Source organism: Drosophila ananassae, chromosome XL (genome assembly GCF_017639315.1).
Source record: "Drosophila ananassae strain 14024-0371.13 chromosome XL, ASM1763931v2, whole genome shotgun sequence".
Classification (NCBI taxonomy): domain Eukaryota; kingdom Metazoa; phylum Arthropoda; class Insecta; order Diptera; family Drosophilidae; genus Drosophila; species Drosophila ananassae.
In genome coordinates, this window is record NC_057931.1 from 11822831 (window position 1) to 11842934 (window position 20104).

Consider the following 20104-nt stretch of genomic DNA (forward strand, 5'->3'; position numbering starts at 1 on the left):
GTTCTTAATCTTTTAATCTTAATCTTTTAAGAAAAGAGAGTAGATTGGAGTAAGAATACTTCTTTCTAGAAGAACAAGAATCCTTACAATAAAAGAATCCGTAAAGAAAAGAAAGAATAAACTAGAAAAGAAGAAACTATGGTACCATCCAAGTATTCATCTTTTAATGAAAAAAAGAGAATATATGGGAATTAGTATTCTTATTTGAGATAAGAATTCAAGTATAAGGCAATATTTAAAAAATTAAATAATATATCATTTGAAGACAGAGAAGAGAACATTAGAATAGTAGATGAGAAGATTTAGAGTCCTAGTGATAGAAGGTATAACATTGTTTTACAAATAAAAGAACTGAAATATGTAGAGAACTGCAAAGAATCAAAGAAAGTAGGAGAATACCCCCTCTAAAAACCAATTCTCAAAAAAACCAATACTAGATGAGCTTGCATAGTTCTTTATATTTCCAACAGTGTGTTCTGTTTTGTTTTAAATAATATTTTCTCATGCAGCTCAGTTTCTTCAAATGATGTTTAATCAAAATCGGGTTTCATAATCGTATTCGCCTCGGAAAGTCAACGTCGTCATCGTCTGGATTCTTGTTTCATTGTCTTGGTTTAGTCTTCATGGGAGGACTCCTCAGGGATCTCGCTCTCGCCAGCTTCAGAGGAGAAGTTATCAGTGGCTTCGGTATCCTTGGAGTTGCCATCTTCAGTCACTGCTTCGCTATCTTCAGTTATGACTTCAGTATCTTCAGTCGCGGCTTCACTAATTTCAATTATGGCTTCAGTACCTTCAGTCGCGGTTTCATATTCAGAAATGGCCTCGCTATCTTCAGTTATGACTTCACTATCAGCAGTACCTTCAGTAGTGGCTTCATATTCTGAAATAACTTCGCTATCTTCAGACTTTTCTTCAACTCCCGACTTGTCTTCAACTGTAGAATCATCCAAGACAACTGGTTGCTCCACTTTCTTCACGCTAGTCTTACGCTTCTTGGTGGCATTCTCTGAAGTACTTGGTTCTTCGTCGACTTCATGAGGCCTCTTCGGAGCCCGCGCCTGTGGAGGCTCTTCAGGCTCTTCTTCAGTACCCATGTTACAGGCCCTGCGAATGAGACTAATTGAGTCAGGAAATAGTGAGTATGATCCATCCTTCTCCTCGACTAGTTGGAGGCGAGTAAAGTTCTCCAAGGACTGGCGAACCACATCCGGAAGATTCTCAACCGGATTGGTGCGGCGCATCGAGTGGCTAGTCTCCTTCAGAATGTCTTCAAACGGAACGAACTTCGAATCAGAGGACAGCTTACAGAGGGCCCAGTAAACGTGGCGGTTGACCTTCCGAGGCACCCTATATTGATCCATATGTTATAATTGAAAGTAGTTACAAATAAGAAAAAAATAAATCCCGAAAACTGGAAAATAATTTGGAAAAAGTTAGATAATTTTTGAAAATATAATATTATTGAGAATAATTTTAACTGAAAACTTATAGATGTTTTTGAAATTTTAAATAATTTTTCAAAATATAATATTATTGTTAGAAATATTTGAATCTGAGACTCGGAGCGAAAACTTGGAGATGTAAACGGTTGGAAGGTGTGATTGGAAGTGAGGATTCTAGAAATTGAGTTCAGGCTCCAGAAAGTTTGAAACTGACGGATTTCGGAAAAGCCTACTTTCGGAATATTATTTTACAAATTTATAAATAAAATTGTAGTGTATAAATTATTTTGTTCAGTGTATGAGTGTGTGTCATAAAAAGGCAACAAGCGAAATGAAGTGAAGTGGAACGGTCATCGCGGATTAGCGTAAACGTAAAAATATCCTGTCTCCAGTCTGTGTGGTGCTGTGGTGGTGTGGTAGTGTGTGTGAGTGTGAGTGTTAACAGTTAATTGTTTTGCGTGCGTGTCACATATGGCCACCACCCTCCCTGACCCCCTCTCCCCACTATTTTGGCCCGGCTCTTTGTGTCTTTGTGTCACCAAATTGTGTCATTAGCAGTCGCATAAAAAGCAAAATGGCCCGAACAGCTCATTGGCACGTTCCAAACGTTTCCAAATGCTCCAAAAACGCTTCAAAAATTTCCCCATCAAGATGACAACAATGATGATGATGATGATGATGAGGTTATATCCCCACTTCCCATATAATATGTTCTTGGGAAAAAGTCTCAACTTTTTCTTGCCGGAGTTTTATTTGCAAGCCATAAAGTAAAGTTGGTCGGGTTTATAACCGCAGAATAAAAGTTAAAAATTTATAAATCAAAGAATGGCAGAGGGGTAGTTTGGGGGTATATCCTGGTACATCCCCTCCTTGATTGCTATGATATGACAGTTTCCCGCCTTTTTTTTTCCAGAACTCTATTTATTCCTGTTGCCGAAATCCGCGTTGAGTTTAAATTTTACGCTTTTTGATGTCACAATTTGGCTGCCCAAAAAAGGGGTTAAAAAATAAAGACAATATGTATAAAAAAAATATATATAAAATAATAAAAGTTGTGCCGAAAGGCAGCGAAACTAAATAAATAAATGTGCCTGGCTGGCAGGACAGGACTCATACTCATATTCATACTCGTACTATATGCAAGTTTTATTTAAGAGTGCAAAAAGTAAAGCAATAAACAGGCACAAACACCCATGCCACATACACACATGCCACACACACACTCCCACTATGCATGGAAATAAAAGTTTTCCATAATTTTGTATAAGAAAAGTTTTCTTGCGTTGTGTTCTCGCCATAGTTGCAAGTGTTTCCTGGCCGCCATTCTTTTTTTTCTTCTCTTCTAGCCCCCTCTCTTTCTTTTTTTCTATTTTTTTTTGTGCTATCTCTTTCTAGCCCTGCTGGCGGTCTAGGCCCAAAGTGGCTACAAAACTTTTACGCTGCTTGTGAATTAATTAAAAGATGAACTGGGCAGGCCAACAAAATATCAGGAAACTGAGAAGCCCAAGATGAAACTAAAAAGATAAAGTCTAGGAATAAGAAATAGTGGGTTTAACCCAAAGAGGTCGGCAGCCAATAAGCCCTATAAGACCTACACCCTGTGACACCCTGTGACACCCTATGACACCCTGTGACACCCTATGACATCCTATCTCTAAGGCACTCTAAGGATCTCCCCCTTAATAAAAAGCATCTTTTTTTTTTTTTAGCTTTTAACATGCAAATTTTGTTATATTTTAATTTTTCAACATTTAAAAATTTTAAAAACGCCGCAACTACTTGTAAGTGTGTCTTGTATGTGAAGTAACCCCTTGTATATAAAAACTAATTGAACATCAAACATTTGAACTCGCTTCTTTTTTGATTGAATGATTGTTGTTCCAGAACGGCGTCGATCTATTCGTCCTTCAGGAATCGGCCACGGCGAGCCATGTGGCGAAGGCTGCGTTCGAGCAGCAATGGATGTGTACGGGTAAGGACGACCAGCTCCTCGAAGCTCATGACCTCGCCGTCATCCTCCATCTGTCGGAGATGTGATGGAAGCAACCTTAAAATTAATAAGAAAGGACCTCATACACTCACCTCGTTGAGGTTCAGTGTATTGAAAGCTGAACAAAGGGCGCCAGCGCCATCATTGGCCTCCAACTGGGAAGCTGCCTTTTTCTCGAATTCCAGATCAAGTTTCTTCTTGGCGCCTTTCGATCCTGATGGCATCAATCCTTGATATTTCGATATTCCAGAGGACGCTGATGATCCCGACTTAACTGAGTGACCGGATGGTCCCGGGAGTCCAGAGTGTGATGTGTAACCCGCAGCTCCACCGTATCCAGGGGCGCGTGGGTATCCCGGTAGTCCCGAATATCTTGATGGTCCCGGTAGTCCCGAGGTTCCAGATTGTCCCGCATGTCCCGATGTTCCTGCATGTCCCAATGTCCCCGAATATCCAGCAGCTCCCGCCGGACCTTTTCCCTTTTTGTCGACGTAGAAACGACGTTCGCGGACCAGCGCATCAAGGGTCCTGGCCAGGGCGCGGGGAGATACCTGAGTCAGTTCCAGGATATCCTCAAAAGTCAAGAGCTTCTCGTTCTCCAGCTCCAGCATGATGCGTTGATAATGTTCGTAGTCCTCCACTGTCATATTCATGTTGCTGATTTTATAATTAATATTAAATATTTGTTAAATGATAAAAATTTTTGTCACAGAAATTAATTGACTGAATATTTCCGTTGAAATTTTTTTCTCCGAAAATTTTTTAGATTTTGAGTTTTACTGTTGCTTTTGTCCGGAGTTGGGATGGAATGATTCGAATGGGACGGGTGCTGGCAGTTACGTGAGAAATTCGATACAGGGTTTTCCACGAGATCTCTGTTTTTGGGAAAGTCTCTTGGGGAGAATCTCTATTTTCATATTTTCAATTTTAAGTTCAAAAAGTTAACAAAAGTTATCCATGCTGGCGCATAACTCTCCTATATATCGATAGATTCCAGGGATGCCACCCGGCTGACAGATACAGCGTTATTCAACACTTGAATTAGAAACACAGTTGTGGGAGGAATAATTTTGAAAGCTCTCGATCTACTTCTGTTATGTTTATAACTTAAACATAACTTATAAAATCAATAAAATGTGTAGAGCTGTCTTAGAAATCTCTTTTCTGTGGGTGCGTTATCGATAGATTCCAAAATTTATTTTCTAACAAGTAAGCTGTGCAAACGAAGTCATCAGCCGTAGCAATTAATTCTAATTTGTTCAGTAGAGACCGTGAATTCAAACTAAAAGTATTCCTTAAGATTTTCTTGTGCTTTTCTTCGAAAAATTATAAGATGCTTCAAGAACTTGTGTTCATCCTTGGTCCTTTAATTGCCATGTTGTCATATGTCGCTAAGAATTCTTATCCTTATATATCAAAGTTGAACGAATTTGAATTTGTTTCGGAGGTTTTGGTCATCGAATCGGAGTTGCAAGACATGATGGAGTATCTAAAAAAATCAGGAGCTAATGAGGAAACGCTAGACATGGTACGAGTCCTTACTAGTAGTTTCCACACTGATGTGTCTGAAGATTCAATGAAATACTATTGATAATTTGGGAAGATTTCATAAAAAATGCATGTATTCTTTTAAGTTTTTACTTAATTTTAGTCTTTGTTATTAATTTATTTTATAGTTTCACAGTTCCGGGGTTTTCCTCTTTTGGTGAAGAATTTTGGCAAGTAGGTATTGTTGTTAGATAGTTTATTTTAGTTCTTATATCTGTATATTTTTATTTCAATTCTTAGTAACAATTATTTAAAAAATTATCAACTAAACTGATTACTTGTACCAGGATCTTGGTAAATGAAGAATTATGAAAAACGGAGACATTAATTTTGGAAGAACGGAACACTATTGGAATACATAAAAATATTAAATTAAATATTTCAAATAAATATTCAATAAAAGGCTGTTTGAAAGAAGATAATTGTAATTTTTAATGGATATGTTTTTTGAGATGGATATTATTTTATATTTTTATAAATATTGTAAAGTAGTACCTTATAAGTAGCTATAATTATTTTAATTTGCAGGAGCTCTTAATATTTTAAGCCAAATAGTAGATTTTTTGAATGTTTTTTTTTGTCAAAAATTTACTTTTGATCACCTGATGACCTGTGAAAAGTTTGAAATGGGTTTTTAAAATTCCAAAGGTGTGCCTGTGCATTTGGGTTGACTTTTTCATCAAGGACAGTCAGTGTGAGAGAGAGAGGGAGTGGGAGCGGGAGCGGGGATATCCAAAGGACATGTGGCCAAAATCCAATACAGAAATGCTGCTCTGGTTGGTGTTGCTCCTAGTGTCCTAGTGTTCTACAGTCCAAATGTCCTACAATCCTGATGTCCCCATGTCCTGGGTGATTTTGAAAAGTGCCCTAGTGGTATAGTCGGTGGGTGGTATGCAAATGTCCTGCAAGAGAGAAACACAAATGCAATTTGTATAATTGACTGTGACTGTGACTGCGACTGTGTAGCCTGTGACTGTGAACTGCTTTAGTTTTTCGGTTTTGGTTTTGCTTTTTGAGCTGGCTGGGCTGGCTAGGCTGGCGTCGCCCCCCATCTTTTTCGATTTGGATTGTATTTGGCCGGTTCTATGGTATATGTTTAAACAATTTTGTGTGGCCCAAAAGGACAGCAGCCATGCCCTCTCCTGCCACCCCATCATTGTTTCGTGTGTGTCCTGCATTTTAGTTTTTGCATTTTAGGTTTTCCGTCCGTGCCACGTGCGGTTTTTAGTTTCAGGCCAAGTGGGATTGCCAAGTTTTGTTTGGGTGGCCAAGTTGCAATAGCTGTTGCTGTGTTGCCGGCTTTTTCGAATTTGTTTGCGGTTAAATGCAATTAAAAAGAGATTTACAAGCAGCTCGACCGCCTCAACAAAAGTGTCGCAACAGTAGCTCACTAGAAGGACATCCTTCTACTCCTCCTCCTGGCTACCCCCCGAAAAGAAAACTATATACTATATGGTATAGTGGTACTGTTTTTGAGGGCATTATGTTTGGCTTCACTTGAAATAACTGGAAAATACAGCATATTTTGGTCGGACTAGGCGGGATTTGGTAGCTTGCCAAAAGAGGCTTTAATGATTTACGGACTTGTTAACAAGGAACAAAGGACATTCCTTCTTAAGAATACCTAGTGGTAAAGTGACTATTTAAAAATCGTTTTGCATAAGAAGGACCGTATGTCCGGGGCCTGAAAATTGGCTCGTTTGGATTTCGGCGACACAATCGCCATTAAAATTGACTTGAAGTTATTTGCATAGCAATTAATAAATGCCATTATAGCCCAGCAGGCAGTCGGGAAACTGACGCAGCAGGACATTTTCCTTTTGGCCATTTTCTTTACAGCCCAAAAGGAGCCGAAGCTGGAAGCTCGAAAAAAAGGTACATGTAAATATTTGGTTGACGGAAAAAAAAGAAGAAAATTACAAAAGCCAAAAGGGACAACAATGAGACGTAATGAAATGAAATGACAAGAAAACAACAATAAATACAAATATAATAAAAGGATCAAGGATACACAATATTGTGTATAAATTATAAATGCAAACAATAAAGTATTTCTTCTCCCTCCCTTTATTTTGTCAAATTAAATACTAAATATTTCCCAAAAAAAAAGTAAGGAAGAAAGAAAAGTTTCATATCCAGAGGACACTGATGTTTGGCTTTCATCTTTCAGGATACAGAGATACAAAGATACATTTGTCGACGTACCGCCCTTGGGCGACAGGGAGCTGCCAATTAATGCGAATACGTCTCTTAGGGCCAAAAGGACGGGGGCGTGTCCTGTGTCCAGGACGTGATGTGACTAAAAGGATATCCGCCCATTCACTTTTGCCATCGTTCTTACTTTATTTTTTGACTTTTCTTATTCTATTTCTCACAAACTACATATTTTTGTTTCATTTTCAATTTTCCAAATTACATTTGGAAATTTTTGCATTTCTCTCTCTATCTCTCTCTCTTTCTTTTCGTGTGTGGCTATCTCTTTCCGTTGTTTGGACTTGGAGCAAAAATATTTGTACATAAATATTTGCGAAGGCTCCTCTTTGTTCGTTTCTTGTAACGATTTCAAGCATTTCTACCATTCTAGTATTTGTTTTAGTATTTGTTCTAGTATTTTTTTCTATTGCTGTTGCTGTTGTTGTTGTTGTTGTTGTTATATATTTTCCATGTTTGCCCGGGCTGATTGTAATGCAATTTGTATGCATTGTGCATGGACAAACACACAATGCCAAAGAATCTGAATCCTGAGGTCCTGAATCCTTGGTCCTGAATCCTGAAAGACGAAGGCGACTGGTGAATACCAAAAGTCAGGCAATCTGGCAACCCTTTTGGGACGAAAAACTGCAGAGAAAATTGGAAAGCTGCGGTGGGTGGGCTGCGAAAATGATGTCAGGCCGCAGGACCAACAGGACGAACAATATCAAATTAGTTTCTTCATCCAGTAATGCATACAAATAACATTTGATTTTGATTTGAATTTTAATATTTTCTAAATTAAGTAGATACTCTCATCCAAAAATAATTCAACTTCTAAGAATATAATATCCTAGAAACCAGAAGGATTTCCCATTTTCCAGATGGGATATCACGACACAGAAGTGAACGCATGTGTGTCCTTTTGTTTTGTGAAAATCTCAAATGATTGCCAGAGGGCAGAAAAAGGACCTGTTTTCAGCACAATCAGGCTCACTCTCGTGCAATTGACTCGCATCGCATCGAAGGACTCTCCGCAGCAGTCTAGCAGCACTAGCAGGACCCCATCACCATGCCAAGTGTGTGTCATTGCGAATGTCATACAAATTGTACAAGTCTTCAGTGTCGTCTGTCGTCTGTATTTCTGCCAAAGCCAGGGTCTGCCCGGGCACAAAAAGGGGGTAAACCAGATCAATGAATGGCGCAAAAGGGGGCAATGAACAATTCAAGCTTGCACTTCGACACCAATATCCCCCGGGCGACGGCAAAATCAAGTGGCTGACTAAACTGCAACGGAAGCATTTCACTTTTAACTTTGAAACTACCTTTTTTTTTTATTTTCCCTTGAATATTTCTTACTTATTTCGACTATAATTTCTAACCGGTTATATAAGTATCTTAAACATAAAAGAACATTAAATAAAATTAAATAATAATAATAACACTTTTCACTAATCATTCAAATAAACATTTAATGAATATTTTTTATTCAATTTGTAGCATTCTTATATTTATGTTCTATACTGTACTCTATAATCTCTGGCGATTTTGGTAAGCAAGTTGGCTAAAAATCGTGAACTGTTGCCCGTCAGAGTGCGGAATTCATTTCTCTGTTATTTCATCCAGCTAATGGTAGTGGCATTCTTAAAGGATATCGTACTCCTGGCCCAAAGCACTAATGTTGCTTAGTTGCTTCTTTTTTCCTCCTCCCTGCCCCTGGGCTTCCATTTTTTCTGTTGTTGCACACACACAGGACATCCACACTCCTTGCAACTAAATAATCTTTGTGCAAAGTTTTTCTTTGTGCAACCGACTGAGGGGCAACGCAAGGGGGGTGCACACACCAAAAAACATAAAAAAAAGAAGGGGAGTGGGGTGAAAAAAAACAAAAACCCAAGTCTCCTGCTGTGATCCCGCCGATTGCCAGGACAAAGACAAGGAGACCCAGGACCTGGGTTATAAGCCACCGAAAGCTGCTTGACAAGGACCTGCTAGTGGCAAGGATATGGGGCTTGGACTGGTATTTGTCTAAAAAAATTACAATAATTTTTAAAAAAAAAGATTGATTGAATAATTAACTTAACGATTTAAGAATGGCTTCTTATGGGATAGTTAAATTTTCTATTAGATCTATTTCTCTTTAAGACTATTTATATATATTTTTTTTAATTAAAAAAATTAAACAATTTAATCGCATAACCACAGTGTTAAATTAAAAGCTTTTGATTTCTTTTTTAAGCCATATAAGCTTACCACAAAAGCTGGCCAATTGAGTTCTTTTCCGAACACTTTCTATCAAAGTTTGATAATCGCTTTGTATGGTCACACACGAGTGCCGCTTAGCCGCAACAACTTAAGCTCTGGCCACACTGGTCACCGTAAACTTTATCGCAAAACCCCAAAAAGAAGGCCAACAAGAGTTTGAAAAACGTGGCCAAAAGCTGCGCAATTGGTGTGATTCTTTCTTTTTTTGTTTCAGTACTTTTTTTGGTTAAGAAGTTTACGTTTCTTTTGGACCAAAAAAAAAAAAGGGATAGATATAGGATAGAGAAAGAGAGAGGCAGAGGCAGTGCAACCAACGGTGGCCATGATAAAAGTAAAACTTTATGCAATAATAGGGGCACGATGGTGGTCCGCCCACCATGCCTGTTGGGCGTGGCATGTGGTTCAAGGCTGGACCCATGGTGCACGTTATTGCCAACATATGTTGCTCGATATTATAAAAGTACAAGCCTCGCCACGCGGCAAGTTGCATGCAACTTTGTGTGCTGCACACAAATCATGTTCCATTTTTGGAACTGCCCCCTCTCTCTCTTAATTTATGTTCTTCTTACTGACTATACCCCCTACTAGTCAGTATCTTTACAAATTGGTATTTATTTGGTTTATTTTTCTTTTAAATATTTAAATAATTTATTAATTTGGATGCTATTTTATTGACTTGGCTAGTGGTATAAAAAAATGTGTGCCCTGCTAATTACATTAAATATGTTTACGGTGCACTTTAATTAATTCTAAATTGGACACTGTTCGATTGGCAGCCCGATGGCTGGTTCGATAATTATAATTATAATTTGATGCCCAGAGTCTGTCAATAATTTTATAAATATCTGCATATATATTCTATTTTTTTTATCCAACAGTATTTATTTTTATTATTGAATCCCTTGTCGGCCTTGTCCATCACATGTTGCGCCTGACAAATTTCAGATTTTGTTTATTTTTGTCCTGTCATCAGATTTTCTTATTAAAGAAACATCCGCATTTCCGCACTTTGGCACTTTCACTTTCTACTTTCCACTTTCTCTACTCTCTACTCACTACCACATTTGTGTATTGCCAATTGTTGGAGGCCTGTCACGCCTACGTTTCCAGTTCCACAATTTGTTGGTATTTTGTATTTTTTTACAACTTCTAATAACAGAAAAGTGCTGCTGATTCGGTTCATCACTTCAATGTCATTTCCGCAATGGCACTTTCTTACTGTTCTTGTTGTTGTTGTTACTGGGACACCCTCTTGAACGCCCTGATCCTTCGTCCTTTGAGTTCCCGGCCTTCACCAGCTGTCTGTCGTTTGCGTTTCATTTTATTTTATTAAATGAAATGCCGTCAAATGCGCCGCAACCGCAACAGCAACAGAAACAGCGAGCCAGAGACTTCAGCAGACAAGTGTCCTTATTTCCTGTCTCTTTCTAGCGCCATATTTTGGTTTCTATGTGTGTGTGTGTGTGTGTGACATACTCGTATGTAAATCTGCGAGGGGCGACAGAAGAGTTGGTGAGAAACTAAGAGAATAAAATGGCCATTGTTGCATTTATTTTTAATCTTAAACTTATAAAATATTTTAATCTTTTATTTAGGAATAGTATATTAATAAAAAATAATACTAAACCTAATACTAATCCAAAGAAAGCTACTAAAATTTTAAAATAAAAAGAAACAACCAACAGAACCACCCCATTTCCCCGACATCCCTTGGCAGTACAATAAAAATAAGCACTAAAAATAAAATAAAAAAAAAAACGGAAAGGGGAGCAGGAGTAGGAGAGGCGTGGCATTAGCAACTCTCGATGCCATAAAAAACAAATCTTGCCATAAAAATGCCCAACATAATTTAACAAAATAGCAATATCTACTCTCCCCCCCTTATCCAAGCTGAGAACTGGTAGGGGGGTTTCTCATAAAAAAGTGTACAATAAACGCAAACTAAGTGGTCCACTAGAGAGGGGGTGAGTGGCATGGAAAGCAGCGTAAATACTAAAAAGCGGGTGGCAGCAAGTAGAGGGGGTGTGCTCCTTAGTCGCGCGGGCTTAATAAATGCAAATGTGTCCAAGTATGAACAATTATAGAAAGGAAATTTGCATTAAAAATTTATGTACTCTCTCTCTGTTTTTGTGTCTCCTTGCCGCAAAAAGATAAAGCCTCGCAAGTGCGACATAAATTTGAGACCACCCACCTAACGCCCACCTAAAAACAGCCCACTTGTTTGCAGGATAAAAAAAAAATGTTCTTATTTAAAAAAAAAAATTTAAAGGTAAGAATAGATAAATATTAAGATTGTTTGTTAGAAATTGTGATATATAATCACTAAATATTTCTAATAAAAATAAGAGATTCTGAATCTAAAAAATTATAAAAGTACCGGATATTCCATAGTTATGGCACTATCGTATAGTATCGTATAGTTTTTTAAGAGATCATCAAAGTATCGGGTATCCTAAAGCTAAAGCTACTAGAACTAGAAAACTCACACAATCATGCCTTTAAACAGCTCAGCTATAGGCTCTACTCTTTACTCTATTATTTCTAGATTTTTTTAAAAATTATATACAAATTTTATTTATTTCTTTCAGTGCTTAGCCCTGGCCTTCAGAATTCGGGATAATGGCCGCTCTCTGCGGTCGTTGGCGGCCAGAGAAAACCCTAAGGAAACATTCGTTCGCACAGATGTCTTTAGTTGTTGTCCTTGTTGATTTTCTTTTTCTTCTTGTTCTTGTTGTTGTTGACAGTTTCGAGTGGCATGTTTTTTCTGTTGTTGTTTTTGTTGCTGTTTCTTTAGTCCTTGCCGTTGACTGTTGTGCATGGAGGCCTAACTAGCAGGAAGTCATTAAGTTGTTTAGCTCGCAATGGCAGCTTCTTTAATATTCCTTTCGCTTTTCCCCACCCTATCCCCTCAAAATAAAAATAAAAAAAATAATGTCCTTTGGGCAACTTCCGCAGCATGTGACATGAATGCTGGTTATTTATATTTATTTTTTTTTTCGTAGTTTTGCTGTTTCTTGTTTTGAAGTTCCTGCATTTTGCTTGCAGCATTTATTTTCAGCTAGGACGTGGCCAATTAGCCAAAAAGGATTCGTTGAATCGCTTGGAGGTTGCTATCATAATATCAATATCCTTGAAAATAACCGTAATTCATGTTTTGTGCTCCTTGCTTTTTATCCAGGCAGGCAGTTAACAGGCCATAAGTCATTTCTTTATGGCCGTTTTCCCTTTTCGGCCTTAACAGCTCATAAAGCCAAAGGACTTGTTCGGCCTTCACACTTAATAAATATTGTAATTGTAAAATAAAATGCATAAAAATGAAAAGATTACTGGTCGATGACATAAATACACTCTTTTTTTGTCTCTCCTGAAGTGAAAGAATTAATATGGATAAGTGTGCCCCAATAGGTATGCTATAGATTTTGAAAACCAAAAAAAACAGCGAAAGACTTAAAGGTGTTTCTTTTGCTTTTATCCTGCTTTGGCAGTTCGGGAATATCCTTGGGAAATCATTTACATAACACTGAAACATTCTCAAAGTCAAAGTGCTCATGCCCTTGGTTATGGGAATAGTCAAGAGGGAATATGGCCCGAAAGAAGAAACAAATATTTGTTGATTTGTTGTAACCAAGGCAGACAAAAGGGCTCGGTCTCGGGCACGGGTTCGAGTTCGAGTTCGGGCCAAAAACTTTTATTGCCTTTCGCCCACCACCTCCCCCCTTCCCCCTCTCATAAAAATTGCTTATCAATCGCAACATTTTTTTTTTTTTGATTCTCGGCAAGACAGGAAATATTTTGCGGGTAAGGAATTTCAGAAAGGAATATACTTTCTTTTTTTTCGCCTTTTTGTTATGATTATTATTATTATTATGATTTTTTTTTTGATTATTGCTCGATATTTGTCAGTGAGTAAAACTTTGGAGCGTTATTTAGCCATAAGAAATCAAACTTTCTTAATTAACTTTCTTGGGCAGTCAGCAGATGCCAGGGATGAGGCTTGGTTTTCTTTTTTTTTTTTTGGGGAGTAGGTGGTGGCTCTTATAGAGGTAAAAAAAAATTCTAAAAAAAGATGTATGAAAAACCCATCAAAAATGGCAACTTGTTAGTTGGATTTTATTTCCATTTTTTTTTTAGAAGATACAAAGCTACAAAGAAATATGTCACAGCATGAACTAATATCACGTGTATGTGACCCTCTCTTTCACACTGCATAGCCCCATCTCTTTCTCACTCTTTTTTATACCCTTGCAGAGGGTATTATAATTTTGGTCAAAAGTGTGCAACGCAGTGAAGGAGACATCTCCGACCCTATAAAGTATATATATTCTTGATCAGGATCACCTCCTGAGTCGATATAAGCATGTCCGTCTGTCCGTCTGTCCGTCTGTCCGTCTGTCTGTCTGTCTGTCTGTCCGTCTGTCTGTCTGTCCGTCTGTCTGTCTGTTTCTACGCAAACTAGTCTCTCAGTTTTAAAGCTATCGAGTTGAAACTTTGCACACACCCTTCTTTCTTTTGCAGGTAGTACATAAGTCGGAACGGCCGGGATCGGTCGACTATATCCTATAGCTGCCATATAACTGATTGATCGGAAATGGCATAACTTCGTTGTTTTTCAAGTTAGAAGGTTGGGACTTTCTATGGATTCTTATTTGGTCCAACTTATACGATCTGCCAAATTTCATAAAGATCGGTCGACTATATCCTATAGCTGCCATATAACTGATTGATCGGAAATGGCATAACTTCGTTGTTTTTCAAGTTAGAAGGATGGGATTTTCAATGTATGCTTCTTTGGTCAAAATAATTCGATATGCCAAATTTCATAAGGATCGGCCGACTATATACGATCCGCTGTATATCTAATAATATAGATGCGTGGCGCCACCTATCGGACTGCGACTGAACTGCAAGGGTATATAAACTTCGGCTCCGCCCGAAGTTAGCTTTCCTTTCTTGTTTTTTTTTTTTTTTGATTGAAGCAGTTTTATCAAAAGTTTTATTGATTTTCAAGTTTGAATGATAACTTTACAAGAGTTTTTCGTATTTTCCCGTATCCCGTATGTATCGGTGGGTGTACGATGAAAATTGTTAAATTGCTTGTTATTGACAAATACAAGTGTGTGTGGGTGTTGGATGAAAAGAGATAGGTAGAAAAAGAGTAAAAGAGAGAGTGGTAGAGCGGTAGAGAGTACATGTCCCAGGCTGCCAAAGTTATCAATTCCAATTATGTAACCAAAAATAATTTGAAAACTTTGGCAAAAGACCAACACACACTGCGACCCACTTGATGGCTTCATAAGTTCATACTTGTTACCTGTGACTTGTCAAGTATTTGACTTTATCTCGGGTCTCCAGTTTGGTTGAGTTGGGTTTTCCCAGTTTTCCATTTACCTCCCTCCCTCCCCCCTTTAAGTTCTTGGCCAAGTTCTTGTGAACTCTGTGAGATTTGAGTGGGTGGGCCATTCGATCGTTTAGGGCCACAAATGTGACAGAAAATGATTGGGATATAACTTGACTTGCCATATGATTTGTAGATATTATATTTTCATTTTTAGACACTCTTAAGAAATTTCTTAAAATATATAATATTTACTCGAAATACCTACCTGTTACTTCCGTTTTTTGGAATTTTTTTCAGCCAGAAAAGTTACTTGGTAGAAAGTTTATACCGCACAGCATGACTCTGTCAGATTTCGGCCATAGTAATTAAACTTTCACTGGTGCAGTGATATTAAAAAATCAGAAAAAGTAAAGAAGAAAAGGCAAACAATAAAAATATATATGTATGTGGATAAAAAAAAAGTAAGCGAAAAACAGCATAATGAAAATGAAGAACGAACTGCGGCAGTGTTGCGAGAAAAAACCGAGCGACAGCTTGTTGACAATGTAAATAATGTGACAACGGGGCGGATGAGTGATGCAGATGGTCGAGGGACGAGAGTTGAGGCAGCGGGGAACTGGAACAGGAATATCCTCTGATCCTGGAGGCGTGGCTTTAGCCATAGCTGTAAAATTGGTTAGTGGCGAAAAGTAACGTGGATGGGCTCAAGTGCATGTGTTTGCCGTGACGTTGATAAGCCGCAAAAGTGTCATAAAAAATATGCAACTACTCCGGTACCAAGGCGATGACAAAAAGCCCCACATCCTACCCCGTACTACCCATCCAAAAAAAAATTCAAAAAATACAAAAAAAGTGTTTTTCTCGCCAGGGCTTATTTTCTGTTGGCGTCAGCGTTTTGTTTTGGCCAGTATACTGGCTTTTCGCCTTCAATATCCTCCCGCTCTCGTACTTCCTTTTTTTTTGTTCCTCTAGGAAAGTAACGTCGCAGCGGGCGTGAAAGTTGCGAGAATTTATAAAATTCACATTGACGCCGCAAATGTCATTTATCAACGTGTCACTGCCAGAGAGGGAAAGGGAAAGATAGCGCCGGAAAGAAAGAGAGAGTGGGCATGAAAGGGAGGTGTAGAAAGAGAGGAGTGCAAGGGCTTAGTGAAAGAAGATGGCTTCAATTTCTGGTTAACTGCCAAAAAAAAGAAAATCAATTTATATTGTAATTGTTTTGTAATATTTTTATGTATTACTTGAAAAGTTTCATAATTTTTCGTTAAGAATAAAATATAAAGAGTATCAATTTTGCCAATAATTAAATAAAATTTCTTCTTAAATGTACCGGGTATCATATATAATACTAGAGATCTCAAAAATAGCTATTCTTTATTTTTGTAAAATTTAAATCTATATAAGCATATAATAAAAATATCTTAAACATTAAAATTGATTTTGAACTATTTTATCAACGTTTAAAAAAAATATATAAATTAATAGGCTGAAAATTTTAAAACTTAAAAGCTAAAACTGAGTTTTATCTAAAAAAAGATTATTCTCTTTTATAATTTTTTTAACAACAATAAAAAACAAAATTAATATTTAAAACATTACCAAAAATTCCTTGAATAATATCAAAATGACTTAAAGTTAAACTAAAATATTAACGGAATTTCCAACGATCTTAAATAAAAAGTACCATCATCCAGCCTCTCCCGGAAAATCCCTTAAATTTCCCTGCCTTTAGAAATGCTCCTGCAGCTCCTTTCCATTTAACGCCTCTTAACGCCCGGCCCTCTTGTTCTTCTCCGTCTCTGAGCCAGTTTGGCGGAACTTTTCGCACTTGGCACTAAATTTTCAGCTGCTTTTGTGTTATGACAATTATAATTGTGATTTTGCATATGTGCGTGTGAGCCAGCCAGTATTTCTTGCCAGGAAGTATTTACGTGGGAAATTGTAACAAATGTTTTCTCTGCTCCTTCGATGTGTGCTTTTGTCTATGTGTGTGTGTGTGAGAGTGTTACTATAGGAGTGTGTGTGTGTAGCCTTGTTGCACTTTTCCGCGTGCCGCAGGACGACAAAGTAACTGTAAACTGAATACTGGAAACTGAAAACTGAAAACTGAAAACCAACGGCATCCAAAACTAAAATAGTAAAATTAAATTACATGTGGGTGTGTTTAAAAGTTCATGGGGGTAGTGGGAATACATTTTTGGGGGGGATTGGGGGAAAGTGATATAAAAATTAAAAAGTTAAGTATTAATTAAGAAACAATTGAAAAGGTTTATGGGTATTTTATCTTATGATTATCTTATAAATGAAATGGTTAAAAAAATTGTTTTTGAAAAGTCATCTTGAAAGTCTCTATTTCTGGTCTGTCATATTTATATTTTTTTTTTAGTTCTTATAAAATAATTACGAATAATATACTAATAAAATATAAATAATATATAACCTTTAGATTTAATAATAAAATGATAAAGAATGTTTTTAAAAAATATAATTATAAATATTGTTAGTATTTTCAATATTTTATGCTTTCTTATCTAATATTTTATGATATGATTTATGCTCTCTCATATTATATATTTTTATTATAATTATAAAATAATTACTAAAAAAATAATCTCTAATATATATTTAAATATGGAACCCCCGCCACTGCAAAGTGCCCGAATATGTGGCGAATATTGTCTTAAATAGTCATAGACTGTTAGAAAACAAACAATGCGCTGCCGACTGGTTCTTCTGCCAGCTTCTTTTGCTTCTTGCCTTTCTCTCTAGCTGCTGCTTCTTCTTCTTCTTCTTTTGGCCAAAAATATATTTTTTTGGTTTTTTTTTTTTTTTTGGAAAGAAAAAGGGGGCAAGTGGGCGGGGTCCGTGCGTGGTGGGCGTGTTTGAAAAGTTGCAGCCGAAATGAAATATGCTTTGTGGCACGGCGAGAAATCTCCAGCAGGAGAAAGTAGGAGGAGAAAGTAGAAAGTGGAGGGCAGAGAACAGAACAGAGAGCAGAGAGAGGGGGGCGGAAAAGGAAGAAGTCGGAGCGGAGACAAAAAGCCTTGGCAGGAAGTTTTTGGCTACGGAAATTTATAAGATTTATGTTTAATTGTTGTTTTTGGCTTTTGCGGCAGCTGCCGCGTGTCCCTTGCAACAAACACACATACACACAAGCACATACACACACTCGCACATACACCACCTTTACCAGATTTTCCTTTTTTTTTTGGCACACACAAAAAACAAATTAATTAGTAAAATTAAATGGCAGACGACGGCAAATGACAAGTTCAGGCACTTAAATAAAAAATACGACCAACAAATTCCTCACAGAAATCAAAACGAAAATGAAAATCATAAATTGCAAACAATTGTTTGGTCCGCCAACCGCAAATACCCGAAAGATGAATTTTCCCACTGCAAAATGGGTGTTTTTTTTTTTTTATTATTTTTGGGTTAAAACCAAAACTAAGCTCGTTAGGACAAAAACAGGACAAATGCCATAAATTACAAAAGTGCAAATGGCTCGCAAGGAGACAAATCACATCGAAACGAAACGAATCGTGTATATATATTTGGATTTTATCTTGCGGCTTGCAATTATAAATGCATTTGTCAAATATTGAAACAAAAATGAAATACTCTCCAAGGATATGGTGTGGTTTTTGCTGGCTGAGCAATTAATACCAATAATGCAATGAATACTTCTTGGCTAATTCGACTGAACTTGGCCAACACTAAGAGAAGGGTTGTAAGAGTTCTTCGTATTTTAGGCATTTATTTTATTTAGCCATTTACATTTTATACAATTTTTAAACCATTTTATACATTTTTTAAATGTTTTATTAATTAAATTGCTTTTGTTTGTTTTTATTATTTCATTAAATCTTATACTTCTACAATCCTATACTATTGTTGCATTTTTAAAGATTTTTTTTAACCAATACTATGTTTAAAAATTTGTATTTAATTTTGTAATTATTAAGGATTTTTTAAACAATTTTTCAATATCATTTTTTTAGAGTTATCTTTAAGAAATTAACATTTAAAGACCTTTGAAGGAGAAGATTTCCAAGTTCCCTGCAAAGGTTTTGTTTAGAAATCCTTTCAAATTAAAAATAGCTTACATTAATATATGAGGGAAAAAAAATTAGCATTTAAGTATTGCCTTAAGTATTGCACAAAATATAAGCAATTAAACTTTGAATAAACTAATAATAATTAATAATAAAGCTACAGCTGCTTCAGTTACTTCTTTAAAGTCTATTTTTAAGAGAATAAAAAATATATTAAATGAACCTTGAATTGAATTTCCCTCTAAAAAATATATACAGACTTAAAAACACACTCTGCTGTTTTCATAGAAGCTTTTCGCCCATGGATTTGAGGTCCTTGAATGGCAAAGAAATAAGGACTTTTGCGTAAGAAAATTCTGTCGCCGTGGACTTGACTCGATTTGTGTTGCGTGCAGATTTGCGGAGTTGCCAGGACTTGTGCTTGGTATCCTTTAGGTATCTTTTAGTATATGGTAATAGAGCTGGCCAAACAGAACTAAACAGGACAGAGCCGAACCGAACACAAATCCAGACCACAGAAGCCATGACCGCACTTTTAATCAAAGTGAAAACTATGAAAATTTATAAAATAATTCTCGTAAACGAGAAGAACGAGGCTCTTGAATGCCAGACGAACACACACACAAACCAAACACCCCAACCAAGACCCAAAAAAAAACAACTAGAATTTGTGCAAGGAGCTTGTCACTGCATACTACCGCCTCTGCCCAGGCGCATCCTTTAGGAAAAACCAGGAAAACCAAGGATTCTTTAGATATACAGTGTATGCAGCTCTGTGTTCGTGTTTGTGTTTGGATTTTTGGGGTTCTGGTCTGGGTCTGGGTCTGGGATTTGGGCCTGGGATAGGTTATGGAAGGAGCCAGCCCCCTGTCAGCTGTGAGGATATTTGCATGATATATGCAGGTATAATAAACCACAAGAGCTGCTAAAGCAACAGAAGGGCGGTCGAAGGTCGAAGGTGGGTGCAAATGCCAATGTGCAACGGTGCGTAGGTTGCACAAATGTCAAATGTGGCACAAACAGGCCACCAAATGCCAGTTAATCGAAGGACTTTTCTCAAATGCTTATAACTCTGCTTATTTTGTAAAGAAATAGAAGGCTGTAGGCTCTTTTTGAAACAAAACTGAAACATAAACGATGCTAAGGCTGTCATTGTTGTAGTTCTATCGCCAGTGATTCGTTCATTACAGTACTGTGAGCATCAGCAGATCGGTCGTGAAAAATCGTATAATTTTCCGAAAGTTTTCTTCATTTTTTTCCATAAAAAAAAGAA

At 37.1% G+C, this 20104-nt stretch overlaps 2 protein-coding genes and 1 long non-coding RNA gene across 3 annotated transcripts; 1 reads left to right on the plus strand and 2 right to left on the minus strand.

Annotated features, from left to right (window-relative positions):
• Window positions 1-438: 438 nt before the first annotated feature.
• On the minus strand, window positions 439-1629 carry LOC6504564 (flocculation protein FLO11). The gene is made up of 2 exons (XM_032453430.2): window positions 827-1629; window positions 439-787 (listed from the first exon to the last, which is right to left on the minus strand). Exons 1-2 carry the CDS (start codon window positions 1359-1361, stop codon window positions 615-617), a joined length of 708 nt encoding a protein of 235 aa, XP_032309321.1. The 5' UTR covers window positions 1362-1629; the 3' UTR covers window positions 439-614.
• Window positions 1630-3146: 1517 nt separating this feature from the next.
• On the minus strand, window positions 3147-4263 carry LOC6504563 (collagen alpha-2(I) chain). The gene is made up of 2 exons (XM_001966589.4): window positions 3525-4263; window positions 3147-3464 (listed from the first exon to the last, which is right to left on the minus strand). Exons 1-2 carry the CDS (start codon window positions 4083-4085, stop codon window positions 3339-3341), a joined length of 687 nt encoding a protein of 228 aa, XP_001966625.1. The 5' UTR covers window positions 4086-4263; the 3' UTR covers window positions 3147-3338.
• A 105-nt stretch (window positions 4264-4368) lies between these two features.
• Window positions 4369-5402, plus strand: LOC26515577. The gene is made up of 3 exons (XR_004310536.2): window positions 4369-5053; window positions 5109-5154; window positions 5221-5402. It is a non-coding gene; the product is annotated as an uncharacterized LOC26515577 (long non-coding RNA).
• The last annotated feature ends 14702 nt before the right edge of the window (window positions 5403-20104 follow it).

Bases quoted from the DNA above. Each gene is read 5' to 3' on its own strand.
- LOC6504564 (XM_032453430.2), bottom strand. From the start codon at position 1,361: ATGGATCAATATAGGGTGCCTCGGAAGGTCAACCGCCACGTTTACTGG. The intron at 788-826 runs GCGAGGCCATTT...CGACTGAAGGTA, and splicing joins TGAAGTCATAACTGAAGATA to CTGAAGCCATAATTGAAATT.
- LOC6504563 (XM_001966589.4), bottom strand. From the start codon at position 4,085: ATGAATATGACAGTGGAGGACTACGAACATTATCAACGCATCATGCTG. The intron at 3,465-3,524 runs GTGAGTGTATGA...CATCTCCGACAG, and splicing joins ATACACTGAACCTCAACGAG to ATGGAGGATGACGGCGAGGT.